The sequence below is a fragment of the Chelonia mydas genome, chromosome 1 (assembly GCF_015237465.2).
Source record: "Chelonia mydas isolate rCheMyd1 chromosome 1, rCheMyd1.pri.v2, whole genome shotgun sequence".
Taxonomy (NCBI): Eukaryota; Metazoa; Chordata; order Testudines; family Cheloniidae; genus Chelonia; species Chelonia mydas.
The window spans coordinates 333,577,672-333,597,490 of record NC_057849.1 but is presented as its reverse complement, the minus strand read 5'-3'; the positions used below and the strand labels follow the sequence as shown (position 1 = coordinate 333,597,490).

Below are 19,819 nucleotides of genomic sequence, written 5' to 3'. Positions count from 1 at the left end.
CTTGGTTCACTGAAGGGTGCATTGCTTTAGGAAGTTACCAGAGAAAGGTACTTGCAGACGTTTGCTCCAAGCAATGTAATGAAACTAGAACATCAAAGTGTGTGCTATTTCTGTGTCAGTGCAATTATGCCAGGGTAACAATTTAAGAGGAAGGCAAATTGTAGTTATCTCAAGCAAATAATATCTTGGCAATGAAGAAGTACTTTGAAGGGACACCATCAATATAACAGTCATACATGATAAACAAATGCTTTTCTCTGCTACTAATAAATTCTTAAATCATTAAGAGTACTTTTCACTTTTTTTGTACTGTTTATCTTTTTGCATTTCTCTCAGCGTGGTCAATGAAAATCCAAGGAAGTCAGTTTCACTTTGAGATTCTTAGTGCTACAGTGTTGATGATCCAACCATTTCTGAGGAAATATCCATTGTTAAGAAGCAATAGTTTGGACGAGAATGTTGTGTGTAATTGTAGAAACCTTTCTATTGGTTGAAGGTTGCTCTGATACAGTTTAACTTTGACTCATATCTAACTGGATAGTGTCTCCTTTTTAAAATAATTTTCTCCCTTTCCTCTAACCTGTCTTAAGTTAATTTCTCTAAGAAGTTCGTGCCCAAACAAGGCTTTTCCTTAATATACCGTAAAAGAAATGGGTGATAGGTGATCTTTGTTGGTATTTGAGTAACTGTCCGGCTGTGCCAAGGAAGAGGCATTTGCCAGTGGCATTTTACCCGTACTTGGTTTTTACTTTTGAGTTAAAATCTCTTAGAAATGCTTAAGAATGCCTTTATGATGCATGGTTCCAGTTTGTCATGCTTGCTCTGAGTGAAAACAGTTCTATGTACAATAGATCTTGACAATGTAATTTATTTTTCCAGATTTATTCACTGTACTGATGATACCCCTGATCCTTGCATGGAATATGAGGTAAGACTCCTCTCCTGGCTCTAGATAGTTTAAATATCTTACCCTTGAGAAGGCTGATACTTATGCTTGGGGTGACACCAAAAAAACACTTCAGCGCTTGTAAAAAATAAATAAATAAAAATGCCAGACTAATAGTTATGGAGACTAACGAGTATCTCTCTGCTTATCCACACACCAGATACATTGCAAGCAGTAGCCCTGCAAGCTTCTCCATAATACTCTCCCAAAGCGTGTCCACTTTGACCAGTGAGGGGAAACTTGAATGGCTGAGAGAGTTGTTCATTCTCTAAATGGCCTATTTTAGTCCTTAGCCTTACTGCTGTGACTGCCTGCAGGGAGGCCAATTGAGGTGGCTTGCCTCTGTCCTGTTCTTAATGGACAGTGTAACGAACTCCTTTTGCCTAGTCTACAGAGTAATCAGAATGACTTGATTAATGCTGCATGTACTGGATTTGAACCACTGACCTAGGCATAGTGCATTAGTGATCCCTTTAAGTATCTTCGGAGTCCATTGTATTGAATGAGAAGCTAGGTAAGTAAATCTTGCATTTAACTGTGGTGACTGTTCGGATCTTATGCAGTCATTAACAGTGGCTTATTTCTGAACAATAGCAGAGTCTTTAAAATTGCTACTGATGTGTTCTTTTGAATCGCATGGCAGCGCCTGTATTCTTAAAACAGTGTTCAAGTAAATATTTGAAATGCCGTGCTTGTCTTTAAATGTTTATTGCTTTTCATATTTGAGTTCTGTGCCATGCTAGTGGAGTATAGGGAGAAAGATCCAATGGGCAAAATTATGGTGTATTAGAGATGCAATTTTGTTTTTACAGGTATTTTTCACAGGTAAAGAAATAAGTGACAGATAAGATTTCAAAGAAATTTGGCTTATTTGCCAAGATAATTACACACATTACAATTGTGAGGGGTTTTCCCTTTTGTTAAGAGTATCCTGTGATATTTTTCTTAACAGCAGGTACTATTTTAGGACCAAAATGTGTGTGTGTTGACAAAAAAAAAATAATTGAATTAGTTCTTTTAAGCCATATTTTGACATGTTGTGTATATTTTTTTCCTATAGCTTGTGCTTCGAAAATGGTGTGAATTAATTCCTGGGGCAGAATTCAGATGCTTTGTGAAGGAAAACAAACTTATAGGTGAGAATCTTCTTAAAGACTCTGTAGTATTCGCTGGGGTATCTAAGGTTTGCTCCTATTCCTTTAAAAACAGTAGAACATGGAAACCTTTCTTCCCCTATCACAACACTATCTTCCTAGGATTCTTATTCCTTCTTGCTTCCGTCTATATTTGTTTTAACTTTGGGTTTACAATTTTTTTTTTGTCATATTAAACATGATGAGTTAAATTCTGTTCTGTATTAAATCCAATAGCCTGACAACATATTTATGCCCGGCAGGGTGGTGGATATATCCTTGAAATCTGTGGATGGGCTGTGCAGAAACCCACCACAAAGAATTAGGTTTTTTGGAGTGGTCATTAAGGGAATGGCTCACATGTTCAGGGCTCTAATCTGGCCATGATCCTGTAATTAAAAGCTATTGTGTGAGGTTCAGCTGGTCACACAGTGCTGCTTTATCAGTGCTTATGTTTTTGGGACCAGAATACATGTATCTAGAATTTGACCTAACCTACTTGGAGACCTGGCAAGGGGTCAGAATCTAGGGGGAACAAGGAGAGACAAGAAGGAATATAGATGGGAAATCTGATGAACATCTTAGATGTTTACATACCAATGCAAGATGTTTGGGGAATAAACAGGAAGAACTAGAAATACTAGTGAATAACCACAAATCTGACATGATTAGCATCACAGAGACTTGGTGTGATAATTCACAGGACTAGAATATCGGTATAGAAGGATACAGCTTGTTCAGGAAGGACAGGCGGAGAAAAAAGGGAGGAGGTGTGTTGCCTTGTTTGTCAAAGATGTATACACTTGCACAGATCTTAAGATAGAAGTGAGAGGCAGACCTGTTGAAAATCTCTGGGTAAGGATAAAAGGGGTTAAAAAAAACCAATGGCGGGTTATGGTAGGGCCACCTAACCAGGAAAAAGAGGTGGATGACTCTGCTTTTTTTTTTTTTTTTTTAAGAACTAACAAAATCATCCAAAGCACAGGGCTTGGAGGTAGTGGTGGACTCTATTACCTAGACTTCTGTTGGCAAAATAATACAGCAAGGCACAGATTATCCAACAGGTTCTTTGAATGCATAGAAGACAACTTTTGATTACGGAAGGGGAGAAAGCAAGTAGGGGAGAGGCTGTCCTAGATTTGATTCTGACAAACCGGGAGGAATTGGTTGAGAATTAGAAGGTGGAAGACAGCTTGGGTGAACGTGATCCTGAAATGGTAGAGTTCATGGTTCTAAGGGATGATAGGAGGGAAAACAGCAGAATGAAGACAATGGAGTTCAAGAAGGCAGACTTTAGCAAACTCAGAGAATTGGTAGGTAAGATCCCATAGGAAGCAAGTCTAAGGGAAAAAAATTCAGGAGAGTTTGCAGTTTTTTTAAAGAGACGTTAGCAAGGTCACAAGAGCAAACTATCCCAATGCATAGGAAAGATAGAAGCTATGACAAGAGACCACTCTGGCTTAACCAGAAGATCTTCAATGACCTGAAACTCAAAAGAGTGTCGTACAAAAAATGGAAGCTAGAGCTAGGTCAAATTACAAAGGATGAAGATATATTAAATAAAATAAAATTTAAAAAAAAGCATGTAGGGACAAAATTAGAAAGACCAAGGAAAAACTAGATTTAAGTAGCTAGGGACACAAAGGGGAACAAAAAAAAATAATATTTTACAAATATATGGGGAATGCCAAGGACAGGGTAGGACCACTACTCAATGAGGAGAGAAGGACAATAACAGAAAACGTAGCAATGGCTGAAGTGTTAAATGCCTTTTTTGTTTCAGGGATCTATTTTGAGTCTGGTTCTATTCAATATCTTATTAGAATTAAAAATGATCTTGATAAACTGGAGAAATGGTCTGAAATGAGTAGGATAAAATTCAGTAAGGATAAATGCAAAGTACAACACTTAAGAAGGAATAATGAATTGCACAAATGGAAAATGGGAAATGGCTGCCTAGGAAGGGATACTGGAGAAAAGGATCTGGGGGTTATAGTGGATCACAAACTAAATGAGTCATCAACATGATACTCCTGGGGAAAAAAAGCAAACATCATTCTGGGATGTATTAGCAGCAGTGTTGTAAGGAAGACATTAGAAGTAATTCTTCCACTCTATTCAGTGCTGAGAAGACCTCAACTGGAGTTCTGTGTTCAGATCACCACGTTTTGGGAACGACATGGACAAATTGAAGTCTAGAGGAAAGCAACAAATATGATGAAAGATGCAGAAAACATGACCTACAAGGAAAGATAGAAAAAAAATTGGACTAATTTAGAGTGGAGAAGAAGGCTGCAATCATGTCCTCCTTCAGTCTTCTCAAGTACATAAAAGGTTGTTATAAAGAGGAGCGTGATAAATTGTTCTCCTTATTCACTGAGGACAGGACAAGAAATAATAGGCTTAAATTGCAGCAAGGGAGAGTTAGGTTAGACATTAGGAAAAACTTCCTAACTAGGGGTAGTTAAGCACTGGAACAAATTAGGGAGGTTGTGGAATCTCTGTTGTTGGTTTTTAAAAACAGATTAGACAAACACATGTCCACAATACAAATAATTGCAAATACCCCAGGGTATGTGTACTATGTCTTACAAAAATTTTCCAATATACATTTCATCATGTTATATTTTAAAACATAACAAACCTGCCAAGTTTTTTTTTAATTGGCATGTCAGTTGCATTTCTGCAAATAATTCCAGCTACATGCCTGCATTCCCATTTCCTTAAAATGGACACGTTTGTCAACCAAGATTCGGAGTAACACTTCATCCTGTAAAAAGAAAAGGAGTACTTGTGGCACCTTAGAGACTAACCAATTTATTTGAGCATAAGCTTTTGTGAGCTACAGCTCACTTCATCGGATGCATACTGTGGAAAGTGTAGCTGTAGCTCATGGAAGCTTATGCTCAGATAAATTGGTTAGTCTCTAAGGTGCCACAAGTACTCCTTTTCTTTTTGCGAATACAGACTAACACGGCTGTTACTCTGAAACTTCATCCTGTGTTAGAGAAGTGCACACTTGCAATTAGACGGCTGCATCCTCAGAGTTGCCACCTTCTTTTGGTGTGATATTGGGCCTGCAGTAGGCTTTGCAGTACTATTGGTAATTAAAAATTCAACTAAGCTCACAAGCTCCCCACTTTACATACGTGGATTAAGAACATGCCTGTGAAAAGGTAGTCAATATTCTTATGTTAAATTGCAAGCTCTGATATTGTTTGCTATATAGTTTAAAATAGCAAACAGTTGTAATCCATATGTTTGTAGTGGGAGGTTATGGCTTTCTCTTTTCATAAGTTACTCATGCTGTAATAATAGAATGTCTTGATTTGTCAGCGTCCAGCAGGGTTTTGTGCAGTTGGTCGTGTTTATGTATCCAGTGTCAAAGCATCTGTCACTGAGGATATACGTTAAGTGTATCAGGTTTGAATAATTCTATTGATGCCAATTTAAACCAGTGTCTTCTAAACAAAGAAAATGTCTGCAATTGTGAGCCTCAAATGCAAGGCAGTTTATCATTTGTGAGGCTTTGGATACAAGAGATCGCTCTATTGAAGTGAATTAGCGAAACAACGCCTCGGATTTCATTCCAGTGGAGTAAATTGTTATGAAAGTTGCTTTTGGATCAATTTTAAGATACTGTGAGACTATATTTGGATTTAACCTGAGAGCACTATAAATGAAGGCATTTTTCCTTTCACGCTTTTTACTGAGGGCCTATCAATTTTAATCAAATGAGAGCCTTCCTGCTTTCCTAGACTGTGCCTTGTCTCCTGACGAGCAGTCATGACCACTGTTCCTTTCACTATACAGAGCTAAGTTCCTCCCCTCTCTGCACTGTGTCCAGCCTCCTCTACCCTGGATGGTTGCCCAGCACTACATCAAGTAAAGAGCATGGGAGAAAAAGTTCCTGGCAGAAGTAGGCAGGGCGGGTAGAGACTGCTTCAAGGAGTCCCAAGTAGCTGCAATGTCCAGAAAACAACTGGGGCACAAGGTGGCCACATAACCTTCCTACTCACAGTGGTAAAAGGAGCTGGTCAGTCTTCCATTGTTAACTGTAGGATTAGCACATATCCAAAGGGTTAAATATATAATAAAACATAGGTGTGATGTGATGCTGAGGGTTTTGATTAGAATCTTTTTTTTTTTTCCCCTCCTATATTTCCCTCTAGATGTATTACAGGCCCTTAGCTGCTAAATTCTAATTTTAAAAATGTAATAAATATACCTTTCACCATTTATTTAAAAAATGTAAAATGACAAAGGACCTTCCCATCTTATGTAAAGATGTTACCTATAAAACAGCCACATAGAAAAGGTTTGGCTGCGTACATGGGCCGCAGCTGGGGCTAATTTGCCCCACCCCATTTCAGAGCTAGAATTATTTTTAAAAATAAAGTCCCTGGCCATTAACATCGAGCAGCCTCCAGTTCCAGATTACAGCCAGGTCAGTAGCAACCTGTCCAGATGGGACGTGAGCAGCTGGCAATTTTAAAATATTTGCATAGTGTTGTAGACAGCGCTGGAGGATACTCAAAGAATCTGGACACTCAAATAGCAGCAGCAGCTGGTGCCATATTTCAGGGCCTTCAGAAGCCTCTGTGGGAACATCATAATGTCAAGCTAGCTATAAAGCTTGCAGCTAGAGAACCACACTTGTGCTAACTCTGTTGTATGGCAGTGAAAGCTGAGCACTGAGGAAGGCTTAAGAGTGGCAGACTGACATTTTCGATTCTTGTCTTCATCAGCTGCTCAATATTAAGTGGCAGGACAAGACCAGAAATGAGGACATTCATAGCTGAACCCAGCAACCACCTCAATCAGTGCTGATTCAGTTTTGGTGGCTTTCTTGGTATGGAGATGATATTAGGATGGAAGACTGTTAGCCGATGGCCAGGGATGTTTGGTGAGGTGCCAGCTATGCCCGTTTTATACCATCTGTGACTTTAACCGCTAGGACACACTGTCCCTTCACGGCGGGCAGCCCGGGCTAGGCTGACGGATGCCCCAAGGTCCTAACCACCCGTGACTTTAACTGCTAGAGCTCAGAGCTCCTTCGCAGCGGGCAGTCAACACTGACTGACAGGTGCCCCAATGGCAGCACTAAGAGCCTCTCCACACCCGTGACTTTAACTGCTAGAGCTCAGAGCTCCTTCGCAGCGGGCAGCCAGGATTGACTGACAGGTGCCCCAAGAGTTTGCCCCGTGGAGGCGGCACAACTCAACGCTAGGCTCTTAGTACTCTCACCTAATGGCCAGGCTTTGTAGCCAAAATGGCTGAGGTTCTTTAATTGTGTTGGCTGCTTTACAGTAAACCAGAGAAACAAGTCGGGCTTATGCACAATGGTTACCAAAATTTATTAAACTAGATTCTAATCATGTGGTTACAAAATTGCTAGTGCCTACTTACTTAAATGTAGAGATGTTACACACACAAACAAGTTACAAAACTGAAGCCACAATCCCAAAGAAAAAGAAACAAAGTATAGAGCTCTATTTCAAAATATGTGTACACTAAAGATAGGAGATCAGGTGTGGGTGCTTCTTACCCTCCTTGCATCTCTCGATTCCAGCGGTGCCAAGCCAGGATCGGTCACTCAATTCCACAGAAAGACGAATAAGGGACAAGGCTTAGGGACCCTCTTAGCTGCAGAAGCCTTGGAAGGCTGTCACTTATCTGACCAGCAGATAGATAGTGAAAAGCACTCAAAAATCATGGTGCTGTAGGTCCCCTACTTATACCTCTGTACTCCTTTATTCTCTTTCTCCTTTCTATGCCAAATTGGGGCTGGTCTGTCGGGGTGACGCCAGCTCTCGCAAGAGTAGTTCACACTTGCAAGGGAGAAACAATAAGTTTTGACTACTGGACATTTCTTTTATCAGGGTAAATATTTTCCCACCTAGGATGTTGGTGTGTGTGCATCATGCTGTTTTAGTAGGGGCTAAGAGCCATGTCTGTCACAGCGCTTCTGCCTGCTGTGAGCCTAATCGTTGTATATGTTCCCAGAGGCACATTGTAGCAGCACACCTGTGCTTCTCACAGCTTCAAAGGCTGTGCTGGAATTTATGTTGAGTGCCCTGTTACGTGTGTTTCCAGCAATGCTGGTCTGAGGGGGGCGGGGGGGGCCTGGGCCTGGCTGTCTGGCTACAAAGACCCATAAATTACTAAGTGTAGGGACCAAGGAATGCTGCGACATGATTGACGATCATGTGGTCACCAAAACCTTTGGTAGCGCCATGAAATTGCCAGTGATGGACATAGACTGAACATCCAGCCTTATTACATTAAGGGCCTAGGTAGAAATCCATCGGAATGGCACTTGATTTTCAAGGAAGCTTCTTCCTTTAGGGATTTTGCCACGATGATGATTTTAAGAGCTCCTATACAGGAGGTTATATACCCTTGAAAGAGGGCTAAGTGAGCTCCCATTTTGTCTTGTGCAGCAGCAGTTAGTACTGCTTTTAGAGCTGTGCCACTTAGCTTCAATGACTCTGGATGTACAGACAGAAGTAAGGAGCCACACTGGCTTCTGTCAGCACAGGAAAATAAGTGTTCTGCAGCAGGATGCAGTAGTCAGCAGTGACTCCTTTTCTCTGTTTCAGTCCCTCCGATGCTTTGAGCAGGGGATTGGACTAGATAACCTCCTGAGGTCTCTTCCAACCCTAATCTTTTATGAGTGAGTTTGAAAAAAGGTGTTTTGCTCAGCTTCTTTGGACCTGACAGGCTTTGACATAGGTCTTGTTTTCACAGCACTGTTAGCTAGAGGTATAACTCAAGTGTTGCCCCTAATCCAACTTGTGCCCACACACAAAAATCTCTAGCTCAAGTTAAGTGGGATTTTAAGCTTGAGGTAGCTTGCCTGTCAGAGGGTTGGCTTGAGGACCACTGAAGGTCAAGCTAGTAATTCAGTGGGAACTCAGCTTTAGGCTTTTGATGAGAAAGGGAGTTATTAAAAATGTGGGAAACTGAGACAGTGTCCTCATGTAACGAAAGTGGCAAACCACCAGTGGTGTCTGTCTGTCTGTCTTGTAGTGGGGGGGGGGGGGGGCGTCGGGAATCTTCAAACACTGGAAAGTAAAGCTGAAGAGTAAGCAGCTGGGAGTGTTATTTTGTTGCATTTAAAATTGATATTTTTCAATATAGATCACAATGTGCATCTTTCTAATAACTCAATCCTGTCCCACTAACTTCTTGGCATCTCAGTAACACTTAAAAAAAAAGAAAAGAAAAAAAAAAAAGGCTGTAAAATGTACATATGTAATTAATTAATTAATTGAATTCATAACAGGTATATCCCAGAGAGACTACACTCAATACTATGAGCATATCTCTAAACAAAACGACGAGATCTGTAGATGTATACAGGAGTTCTTCAAGAAGCACATTCAATATAAATTCTTGGATGAAGATTGTAAGTATCTCTTTAAGGGTTGTATTAGAAAGCAAGATTGTGGGAAGTGGGAAATGTTTTATGGAAGTTCCTAATTGCTTATTAGTCACACAAGTAAAAATTGACTTTAAAATAGAATCTGATTCTTCAAACATTTCTTCATGGAACTCCCATTGACTTCACTATGAGTTCTGGGCTCAAAAGGGCTTGCAGGGCCAAGAAAGTAGAAATGAGGCCTATCAGCTGCTTGCCAGCCCAGGATGCTGTAACTGCTTGCCAGCCTGGGATTGTTTCCTACAGTTACTTAGAAATACCAGTGAAAAATAATATTTCCTAGTAATATTTGACATTGCTAATATCTTAACTCTACAGCTATGTAATGTTTTTGTTCTCTGACTGCATGCTAATGTTAGTTGCTGCTTGCACAGTGTTTGGCTCTTTGATTTGAGAGAGTTTTGTATTCACTGAAAATGTCAGTCCTTCCACCTGTAGAGGAATGATTTAAAAAAAAAAAAAAAGAGGAGGTTGGTGGTAAGGAAAAATTACACATTAATTATGTACCCAACAAAACAGATAGGGGGCAAATAGGTATTTAGATATTTGGTTACCTTTTATTCAATAGTTAATAGTTTATTCACCTGCAAAAAAAAAAAACCACCTCCAATTTTTTAAATATCAACATCTGATAAATATGCCTTGTCTGCTAAATGTCTTATTAGATTTTGCTCAGTTTAATAAAATCACTGCAAGAGATGTCCTAGATGTTGTAACGCCATTAAACAGAGATCTCATGACTATATTTCTATATAATATCTCTTTAAACAAAAGTTCACTGTAGTAATTATTTTATTTCTGATATTTACATGGCACAGATTTGTAAACCAGTTAATACTTCCCAATAAATAAATACTAGGGCTATTAATTAATTGCACATAATTCTCATGATTAATTCAAAAAAATTAATTGTGATTAAAAAATTTAATCGGATTAATCGCAGTTTTAATTGCATGGTTAAACAATAGAATACCAATTGAAATTTATTAAATATTTTGGATGTTTTTCTACATTTTCATATATATTGTATTCTGTGTTGTAATTGAAGTCAAAGTGTATATTATTTTTTATTACAAATATTTGCACTGTAAAAATGATAAACAAAAGAAATAGTATTTTTCAATTCACCACATACAAGTACTGTAGTGCAATCTGTTTGTCATGAAAGTGCAACTTACAAATATAGATTTTTGTTGTTGTTACATAACTGCACTCAAAAACAAAACAATATAAAACTTCAGAGCCTACAAGTCCACTCGGTCCTACTTCTTGTTCAGCCAATCGCTAAAACAAACAAGTTTGTTTACATTTACAGGAGATAATGCTGCCCTCTTCTTATTAGAAATGTCACCTGAAAGTGAGAACAGGCATTTGCATGGCACTTCTGTAGTCAGCGTTGCAAAGTATTTACGTGCCAGATATGCTAAACATTCGTATGCCCCTTCATGCTTCAGCCACCATTCTAGAGGACATGCTTCCATGCTGATGACACTCGTTAAAACAATGTGTTAATGAAATTTGTGAATGAACTCCTTGGGGGAGAATTGTATGTCCCTGCTCTGTTTTACCCGCATTCTGCCATATATTTCATGTTACAGCAGTCTTGGATGATGACCCTGCACATGTTCATTGTAAGAACACTTTCACTGCAGATTTGACATAACACAAAGAAGGTAGCATGTGAGATTTCTAAAGTTAGCTACAGCACTCGACTCAAGGTTTAAGAATCTGAAGTGCCTTCCAAAATCTGAGAGGGATGAGGTATGGAGCATGTCTTCAGAAGTCTTAAAAAAGCAACGCTCCAATGCGGAAACTACAGAACCCGAATTACAAAAAAGAAAATCAACTTTCTGCTGGTGGCATCTGACTCGGGTGATGAAAATGAACATGCGTCGGTCCGCACTGCTTTGGATAGTTATCAAGCAGAACCCGTCATCAACATGGACGTATGTCCCCTGGAATGGTGGTTGAAGAATGAAGGGATATATAAATCTTAGCACATCTGGCATGTAAATATCTTGCGGTGCTGGCTACAATAGTGCCATGAGAACGGCTGTTCTCACTTTCAGGTGACATTGTAAATAAGAAGTGGGCTGCATTATCTCCTTTAAATGTGAACAAACTTGTTTGTCTGAGCATTTGGCTGAACAAGAAGTAGGAGTGAGTTTACTTGTAAGCTCTGAAGTTTTACATTGTTTTGGAGTGTAGTTATGTGACAACAACAATGCAGGTTTTTTTGTACATAATTCTACATTTGTAAGTTCAACTTTCGTGATAAAGAGATTGCATTGCAGTACTTGTATGAGGTGAATTGAAAAAAACTGTTTCTTTTTTTACAGTGCAAAAACTTGTAATAAAAAATAAATATAAAGTGAGCACTGTACACTTTGTATGTGTTGTAATTGAAATCAATATATTTGAAAATGTAGAAAACATCCAAAATTATTAAAATAGATGGTATTCTATTATTGTTTAACAGTGTGATGAATTGTAATTCATTTTTTTAATCGCTTGACAGCCCTAATAAATACTGCAGGGGGAAAAAAGGCCAGTTCTGTAACATGAGTGCCTAGAGCAATTCAGGATCTTAAATGATGGGTAGTTACCAACAACGACTAAAGGAATAGGCTGGATCCTTTCAGTAAAAATATTGATTAAATGGTCCCTTCAAAAAGGGTGCTGATGCTTTTTTGTTTAACTACTTCATTGATTTTTTTTAAAATTAACAAAACATTCAGAACTGAACATTGGGGATGGAAACATATATGAAAGAACATTTAATAAGAAAGTATGTGGATCAATTATTTATGAAGATTAAAATGCTACCAAATGTTTGCCATTAGAACAGCTATGATATCTTTTGAAAAAAGGAATTGTAAGTCTGTTTCCAAGAAGTTTTTTTTATATATATATTTTTTTTAAATGTTGACATTCAACATTTTAGCTGCTTAGACCTTTTCATAGCTGGACTATAATTTAACAGATTCCCACTGCAGTAGTAGAAGTAACTTGCACTGCATTGTGGTTTAAAAACTAAAATTGCAAAACATTTCACAGTGGGAACAATCTACACACACTCCCAATCCAGCAAACCACTTAAGTATGCACATAATTTTAAGCATGTGAATTGTCCTGTTGAAGTCAGTGAGCTGCTCATGTTTAGTGGGTAACCCCATTGACTTCAATGGGACAACTCACAAGTTTAAAGTTAAAAGAAAAGGAGTACTTGTGGCACCTTAGAGACTAACCAATTTATTTGAGCATAAGCTTTCGTGAGCTACAGCTCACTTCATCAGATGCATACTGTGGAAACTGCAGAAGACATTATATACACAGAGACCATGAAACAATACCTCCTCCCACCCCACTCTCCTGCTGGGAATAGCTTATCTAAAGTGATCACTCTCCTTACAATGTGTATGATAATCAAGTTGGGCCATTTCCAGCACAAATCCAGGTTTTCTCACACACACCCCCCCCCACACACACACACAAACTCACTCTCCTGCTGGTAATAGCTCATCCAAACTGACCACTCTCCTTATAATGTGTATGATAATCAAGGTGGGCCATTTCCAGCATAAATCCAGGTTTTCTCACCCTCCACCCCCCCCCCCCCCCACACACACACACAAACTCACTCTCCTGCTGGTAATAGCTCATCCAAACTGACCACTCTCCTTACAATGTGTATGATAATCAAGGTGGGCCATTTCCAGCATAAATCCAAGTTTAACCAGAACGTCTGGGGAGGGGGTAGGAAAAAACAAGGGGAAATAGGCTACCTTGCATAATGACTTAGCCACTCCCAGTCTCTATTTAAGCCTAAATTAATAGTATCCAATTTGCAAATGAATTCCAATTCAGCAGTTTCTCGCTGGAGTCTGGATTTGAAGTTTTTTTTGTTGTAAGATAGCAACCTTCATGTCTGTGATTGCGTGACCAGAGAGATTGAAGTGTTCTCCGACTGGTTTATGAATGTTATAATTCTTGACATCTGATTTGTGTCCATTTATTCTTTTACGTAGAGACTGTCCAGTTTGACCAATGTACATGGCAGAGGGGCATTGCTGGCACTATGATGGCATATATCACATTGGTGGATGTGCAGGTGAACGAGCCTCTGATAGTGTGGCTGATGTTATTAGGCCCTGTGATGGTGTCCCCTGAATAGATATGTGGGCACAGTTGGCAACGGGCTTTGTTGCAAGGATAGGTTCCTGGGTTAGTGGTTCTGTTGTGTGGTATGTGGTTGTTGGTGAGTATTCGCTTCAGGTTGGGGGGCTGTCTGTAGGCAAGGACTGGCCTGTCTCCCAAGATTTGTGAGAGTGTTGGGTCATCCTTCAGGATAGGTTGTAGATCCTTAATAATGCGTTGGAGGGGTTTTAGTTGGGGGCTGAAGGTGACGGCTAGTGGCGTTCTGTTATTTTCTTTGTTGGGCCCGTCCTGTAGGAGGTGACTTCTGGGAACTCTTCTGGCTCTATCAATCTGTTTCTTCACTTCCGCAGGTGGGTATTGTAGTTGTAAGAATGCTTGATAGAGATCTTGTAGGTGTTTGTCTCTGTCTGAGGGGTTGGAGCAAATGCGGTTGTATCGCAGAGCTTGGCTGTAGACGATGGATCGTGTGGTGTGGTCTGGGTGAAAGCTGGAGGCATGTAGGTAGGAATAGCAGTCAGTAGGTTTCCGGTATAGGGTGGTGTTTATGTGACCATTGTTTATTAGCACTGTAGTGTCCAGGAAGTGGATCTCTTGTGTGGACTGGTCCAGGCTGAGGTTGATGGTGGGATGGAAATTGTTGAAATCATGGTGGAATTCCTCAAGGGCTTCTTTTCCATGGATCCAGATGATGAAGATGTCATCAATATAGCGCAAGTAGAGTAGGGGCGTTAGGGGATGAGAGCTGAGGAAGCGTTGTTCTAAATCAGCCATAAAAATGTTGGCATACTGTGGGGCCATGCGGGTACCCATAGCAGTGCCGCTGATCTGAAGGTATACATTGTCCCCAAATGTAAAATAGTTATGGGTAAGGACAAAGTCACAAAGTTCAGCTACCAGGTTAGCCATGACATTATCAGGGATAGTGTTCTTGACGGCTTGTAGTCCATCTTTGTGTAGAATGTTGGTGTAGAGGGCTTCTACATCCATAGTGGCCAGGATGGTGTTATCAGGATGATCACCGATGGATTGTAGTTTCCTCAGGAAGTCAGTGGTGTCTCGAAGGTAGCTGGGAGTGCTGGTAGCGTAGGGCCTGAGGAGGGAGTCTACATAGCCAGACAATCCTGCTGTCAGGGTGCCAATGCCTGAGATGATGGGGCGCCCAGGATTTCCAGGTTTATGGATCTTGGGTAGTAGATAGAATATCCCAGGTCGGGGTTCCAGGGGTATGTCTGTGCGGATTTGATCTTGTGCTTTTTCAGGAAGTTTAAAGTTATGTGCATGCTTAAGACTCAATCCATCCCCTGCCCAGTGTAAAACAGTTTCTTACAATATCTCCATCAGGTTTTTTGAAGTGTGGTGCCCAGAGCTGAACACACTACTCCAACGGAGGTCTCACTATAGCTGAGTAGAGCAGAACAGTTAACTTCCCTTGTCTTACATACAATGCTTCTGCTAATACACCCCAGAATGGTATTGGCCTTTATTGCAACTTTATCACATTGTTGACTCATTTAATCTATGATCCACTATACCCCTCAGTTCCTTTTCAGCATTTCTACTGCCTAAACAGTTATTCCTCATTTGGTAGTTGTGCATTTGATATTTTTTTCTTCCTAAACATACTACTTTTTGCTGATCTTTATTGAACTTCATCTTGTTGATTTCAGACCAGTTCTCTGATTTGTCAAGGTCAATCTGAATTCTGGTCCTGTCCTCCAAATGCTTGCGACCTCTCCCATCTTGGCGTCATCTGCACATTTTATAAACATGCTCTCCACTCCATTATCTAAGTCATGAATGAAAATATTGAATAGAACTGAACCCAAAACAGACCCCTGCAGGACCCCACTAGATACATCCTCCCAGTTTGACAGTGAACTATTGATAACTACTCTTTGATTACAGCCTTTCAGACAGTTTTGCACCCGTCTTGTAATAATTTCATCTAGATGCCATTTTCTTAGGTTGCTTATGAGACTGTCCAGTGGGCCTGTGTCAAAAACCTTACTAAAAGCAAGATATATCACCTCTGCTGCTTCTCCTCATCTACTGGGCCAATAACCCTGTCAAATGGTTAAGCCTGTGCATGTTTAAATGGTTTGCTGGATTAGATTTATTGTCCGTTTGTATTACCATAGTCCCTAGGAGCCCTAGTTATGGGCCAGGACCTCACTGTGATAGGCACTGTACAAACCCAGAACAGCCCAAAGGGGCTTGCAATCTTAGTCACCAAATCAATCTTCCCTCCCCTTGATTTTTCTGAAAAGTGACATTTTCTCATGTCAACCTATGTTTTACTGAATTATTGTTGTTAATCTTGCAGAGACAGGTATCTTATGAAAGAACCTTGATAGTCTCAGAGGCTGGAATTCTGTTTGTCCTGATCACTGTCCTTGGAGAAGGCTAGTGGCCCTGAAAGCAGTGTCTAGTGTGATAGTGTTTCTAGACCTAAAGAGCTGTGAAAAATCAAAACAGAAGATCATGTCATTCTGATTATCATCTTGCTTTTCCCCTCTACTTTATTTCCAACATGATTTTACCTGATATGTCATCAATTGATACATAGGAAATGAGACCAATCTTTTAAAAAATGGGTGCCTAGAGTTAGGCTCCTAAAGTGCGGTCTGCGGGTGGGGAAAAGATTTTCTACTGGTTGCTGCCATCTGGCTTTCTTTAGTCTTTCTCCTCATACCAAATAGACAGAGCTTTCCTTCTGAATTCTCTTTTGAGAAAAGAAGACTTCAGGGTGACCTTACCTGATGAAGTCTTGCAAATCTGTGGACTCAGGCACTAATAAATGCTGATCTTCTCTCTTTGGAAGGCTACTTCCAGGAAGTGCCACACAACAGTGGGTTTTTTGTTTGTTTGTGTCTATTGATTTTAATTTTTGTTTGCAGCTTGTCTATTGACAGTTACAATATTCACTGTTGGGTAGCAAATTGATTCTGTTTTTTATTAAATAGGTTCTTCTCATTTCCATTTTTTTTTTTTTTAAGTTATAGTGTTCTAGTTTTTCTGGCAATCTTCCTTAGCTTCTCTGCTGTTCACAGAGAGGGTTGTTTGCGCTTTTTCCACTTGGATTAGTACCATGTCCAGATGGAAGTGCTGAATAATTGCAGCTGGAGTACCTCAGATTCATAGCAGTTAGAGAATAGAGGGATGAATTTTTTTTTAGAAAAACTTTTAACTAATTTCAAAAAGTTCAAAATACTATCCCAAAAAATGAAGAGGAATGTGGAAAACTTTTTCTTAATCCTCATTTTTAATTACCCTTACGAAAGGTGCTGAATTCGTAGCCTTTGCGTCTGAAACCTTCAGTTTAGCTATGAATGCATGGTACAACGTGGGCAATAGTGGAGCAAGTTGTCTCATAAATCCCCACCAAAACACCTCAGTTCTGTCCGGGAGGCACCTCTGTGGGAGAGGGAGTAGCTCAAGTGTTCTTGCTTGTTTAGATTTTTTATTGTGCAAAGATTACTAGCCAATGGTGCCACTTAGTACCAGTTGTGATGTGAATGCCTGTCCACTGACAACTAGCTAGGAGCATCAAACAACCATCAGATTGCAATGATTTATGGTCATCACTGCCTTGGGCCTGATTTAAATTGACAAAGATGACTTTACTATGAAGTGCCTGTAGCTTTTGCATCAATGAAACAAGTGTGCTCACATCTCCTGTTTCTGTTAATCAATAAGCTTGGTTGAGCAGAGGTGCCAGGTTTCTTTTTCCATTACGTGTTGTTCCTTGCACAGACGAACAGCCAGACTTGGGGCTTGTCTGCCTGAGAAAATTGCACAGGTTTAACTTGAGGTGATTTTTAAACTGATTTAGCTAAACCGGTGCAAAAGGCTGTGTAGACACACACTTTAGTTTAAGCCAGCTTTATTTCAGTTTAGCTAAAGTCAATTGGGAAGTGGTTTAAGCCAAGCTGCAATAAGCTATTCTTAATGCTGAAATAAGAGTGACCACACAGCGGTTTTACGGGTTTCACTAAATCAGTTTTTAAATTACTTCAATTAAACAGGTGCAACTTCTGCATGTAGACATGGCCTGAGTTTTCAAAAAGTCTGTGTGTAACTCTGCGTAGGAAGACATAAGAATGGCCATACTAGGTCACACCAGTGATCCATATAGCCCAATATCCTGTCTTCCAACAGTGGCCAGTGCCGTATGGTTCAGCGGGAATAAACAGAACAGGGCAATTATTGAGTGATCCATCCCCAGTCATCCAGTCCCAGCTTCTGGCAGTCAGAAGTTCAGGGACATCCAGAGCATGGGGTTGTGTCCCTGCCCATCTTGGCTAATAGTCATTGATGGACTTATCGTCCATTAATTTATCTATTTTTTTTAATTAGTTATATTTTTGGTCTTCATAATATCCCATGGCAAAGAGTTCTATAGGTTGACTATATATTGTATGAAGTACTTCCTTTTATTTGTTTTAAACCTGCTGCCTATTAATTTCATCAGGTGACCCTTAGTTCTTGTTTTTTGTGACAGGGCAAATAACACTTCCTTATTCACTTTCTCTATACCATTCATGTCTTTATAGACCTCTATCGTATCCGCCCTTAGTTGTTGTGATGGGGTTCCTGGGGTGCATCCTGGACAGTGGGACTGCTGAGCCCTCTTTCCCACAATCTGGGGTATCTCTCTCACTCTGTGATGCTGTTACCAAGCTACAAACCTCTGACAGGTGCTGCGCTTACACAGACATCCACAGGCAGGGACACCCCCAACTGAGTTACATAAATGCTTCTCCTAGCCACTCATGAACCAACAATAGAGTGGCTCCAGTCAATTTCCCCCAGCTCCCCAGTCTTGCACCCCATAACTGTACTGTCTCACACTGGGCAGAAGCCTGACCAGTGAAAGTTCATTACCCAGTTTGCCCCTCCCTCAGTGTGGCGAGGACACACACTAGCCTTTGTAAACTGAGCTGAGATTTCCAAAGCACTTCATCAAAACTCACTGTTTTAGGTAAAATATAAACAGATTTATTAACTAAAGAGAAAGACATTTTAAGTAATTATAAGTAGCAAGCATAGAGATTAAAGTTGGTTACCTAAAAATAAAATAAATTTGCAGTCTGAGTTCTACAAACTAAACAGGATTTGAATCAAGCAGTGTCTCTCCTGAACAGATGGTATAGTTCTTCAATACACAGACTGGGACTCTTCTCCAGCCTGGGGCCACCTTCCACAGTCCACAATCTTTGTCCTCCAGATGTGTTTCCAGGTGTTGAGTTGTGAAGGGGAGTAAGGCCAAGTCACGATGTCACTGCCCCTCTTTTTATAGTTTCTTCCAGCTTGCTGTAAAGATCTTTTGCTATGATGTGAGTCAAGCTCCATTGTATACAGTTCCTGGGACAGTGGAGTCTTTCCTTGATGGGTGTTGGTGAGCCATTAACACGGTCTGGCTGCTCCATTGTTATACCTAAATGCTGGTTCTGAGTGTTCCCAACTTCACAACATATTTCAGTAACACACACACAGCAAAACTTCATAACTTCACATGCAATGATAGCGCCTACAATCCAACAGGAAGTTCATGTTCAACAGATTACAACTTTTAAAATGATGCCTCACAAGGCCTACTTCGTACAAAACATATAATGATATGACCACGGTGAATAGGGTGGTTCCGGGGTGCTGCTTTGAGATACAGACTGCCATAGTTGTCTCTTTTCCAAGCTGAACAGTCCCATTCTTTGTAATCTCTCCTTATATGGAACCTGTTCCATACTCTTAATCATTTGTGTTGCCCTTCTCTCTATACCTTTTCCAATTTCAGTGCATCTTTCTCGAGATGGGGCGACCAGAACTGCACACAGTGTTCAAGGTGTGGGTGTACCATGGATACATATATATAGTGGCATTATGATATTTTCTGTTTTATTATCTAACCCTTTTCTAATGGTTCCGAACGTTGTTAGTTTTTTTGACTGCTGCTGCACTTTAAGCAGATGTTTTCAGAGAACTATCCACGACTCCAAAATTTTTCTTGAGTGGTAACAGTTAATTTAGACCCGGTCATTTTGTATGTATAGTTGGGATTATGTTTTCCAATGTGAAGTACTTTGCTTTTATCAAGATTGAATTTCATCTCCCATTTTGTTGCCCAGTCACCCAGGTAGT

At 40.1% G+C, this 19,819-nt stretch overlaps 1 protein-coding gene across 2 annotated transcripts in view; it reads left to right on the top strand.

The window, feature by feature from the left end:
• The window catches only part of CDC123 (cell division cycle 123), a 77,454-nt gene that overhangs the window by 25,609 nt on the left and 32,026 nt on the right, over window positions 1–19,819 (top strand). For both annotated transcript variants that reach the window (XM_037889307.2, XM_037889308.2), the window contains exons 7-9: window positions 880–928; window positions 2,007–2,082; window positions 9,368–9,490. In XM_037889307.2, the coding sequence (XP_037745235.1) occupies window positions 880–928; window positions 2,007–2,082; window positions 9,368–9,490 (248 nt within the window). The remainder of the gene's footprint in view (window positions 1–879; window positions 929–2,006; window positions 2,083–9,367; window positions 9,491–19,819) is intronic.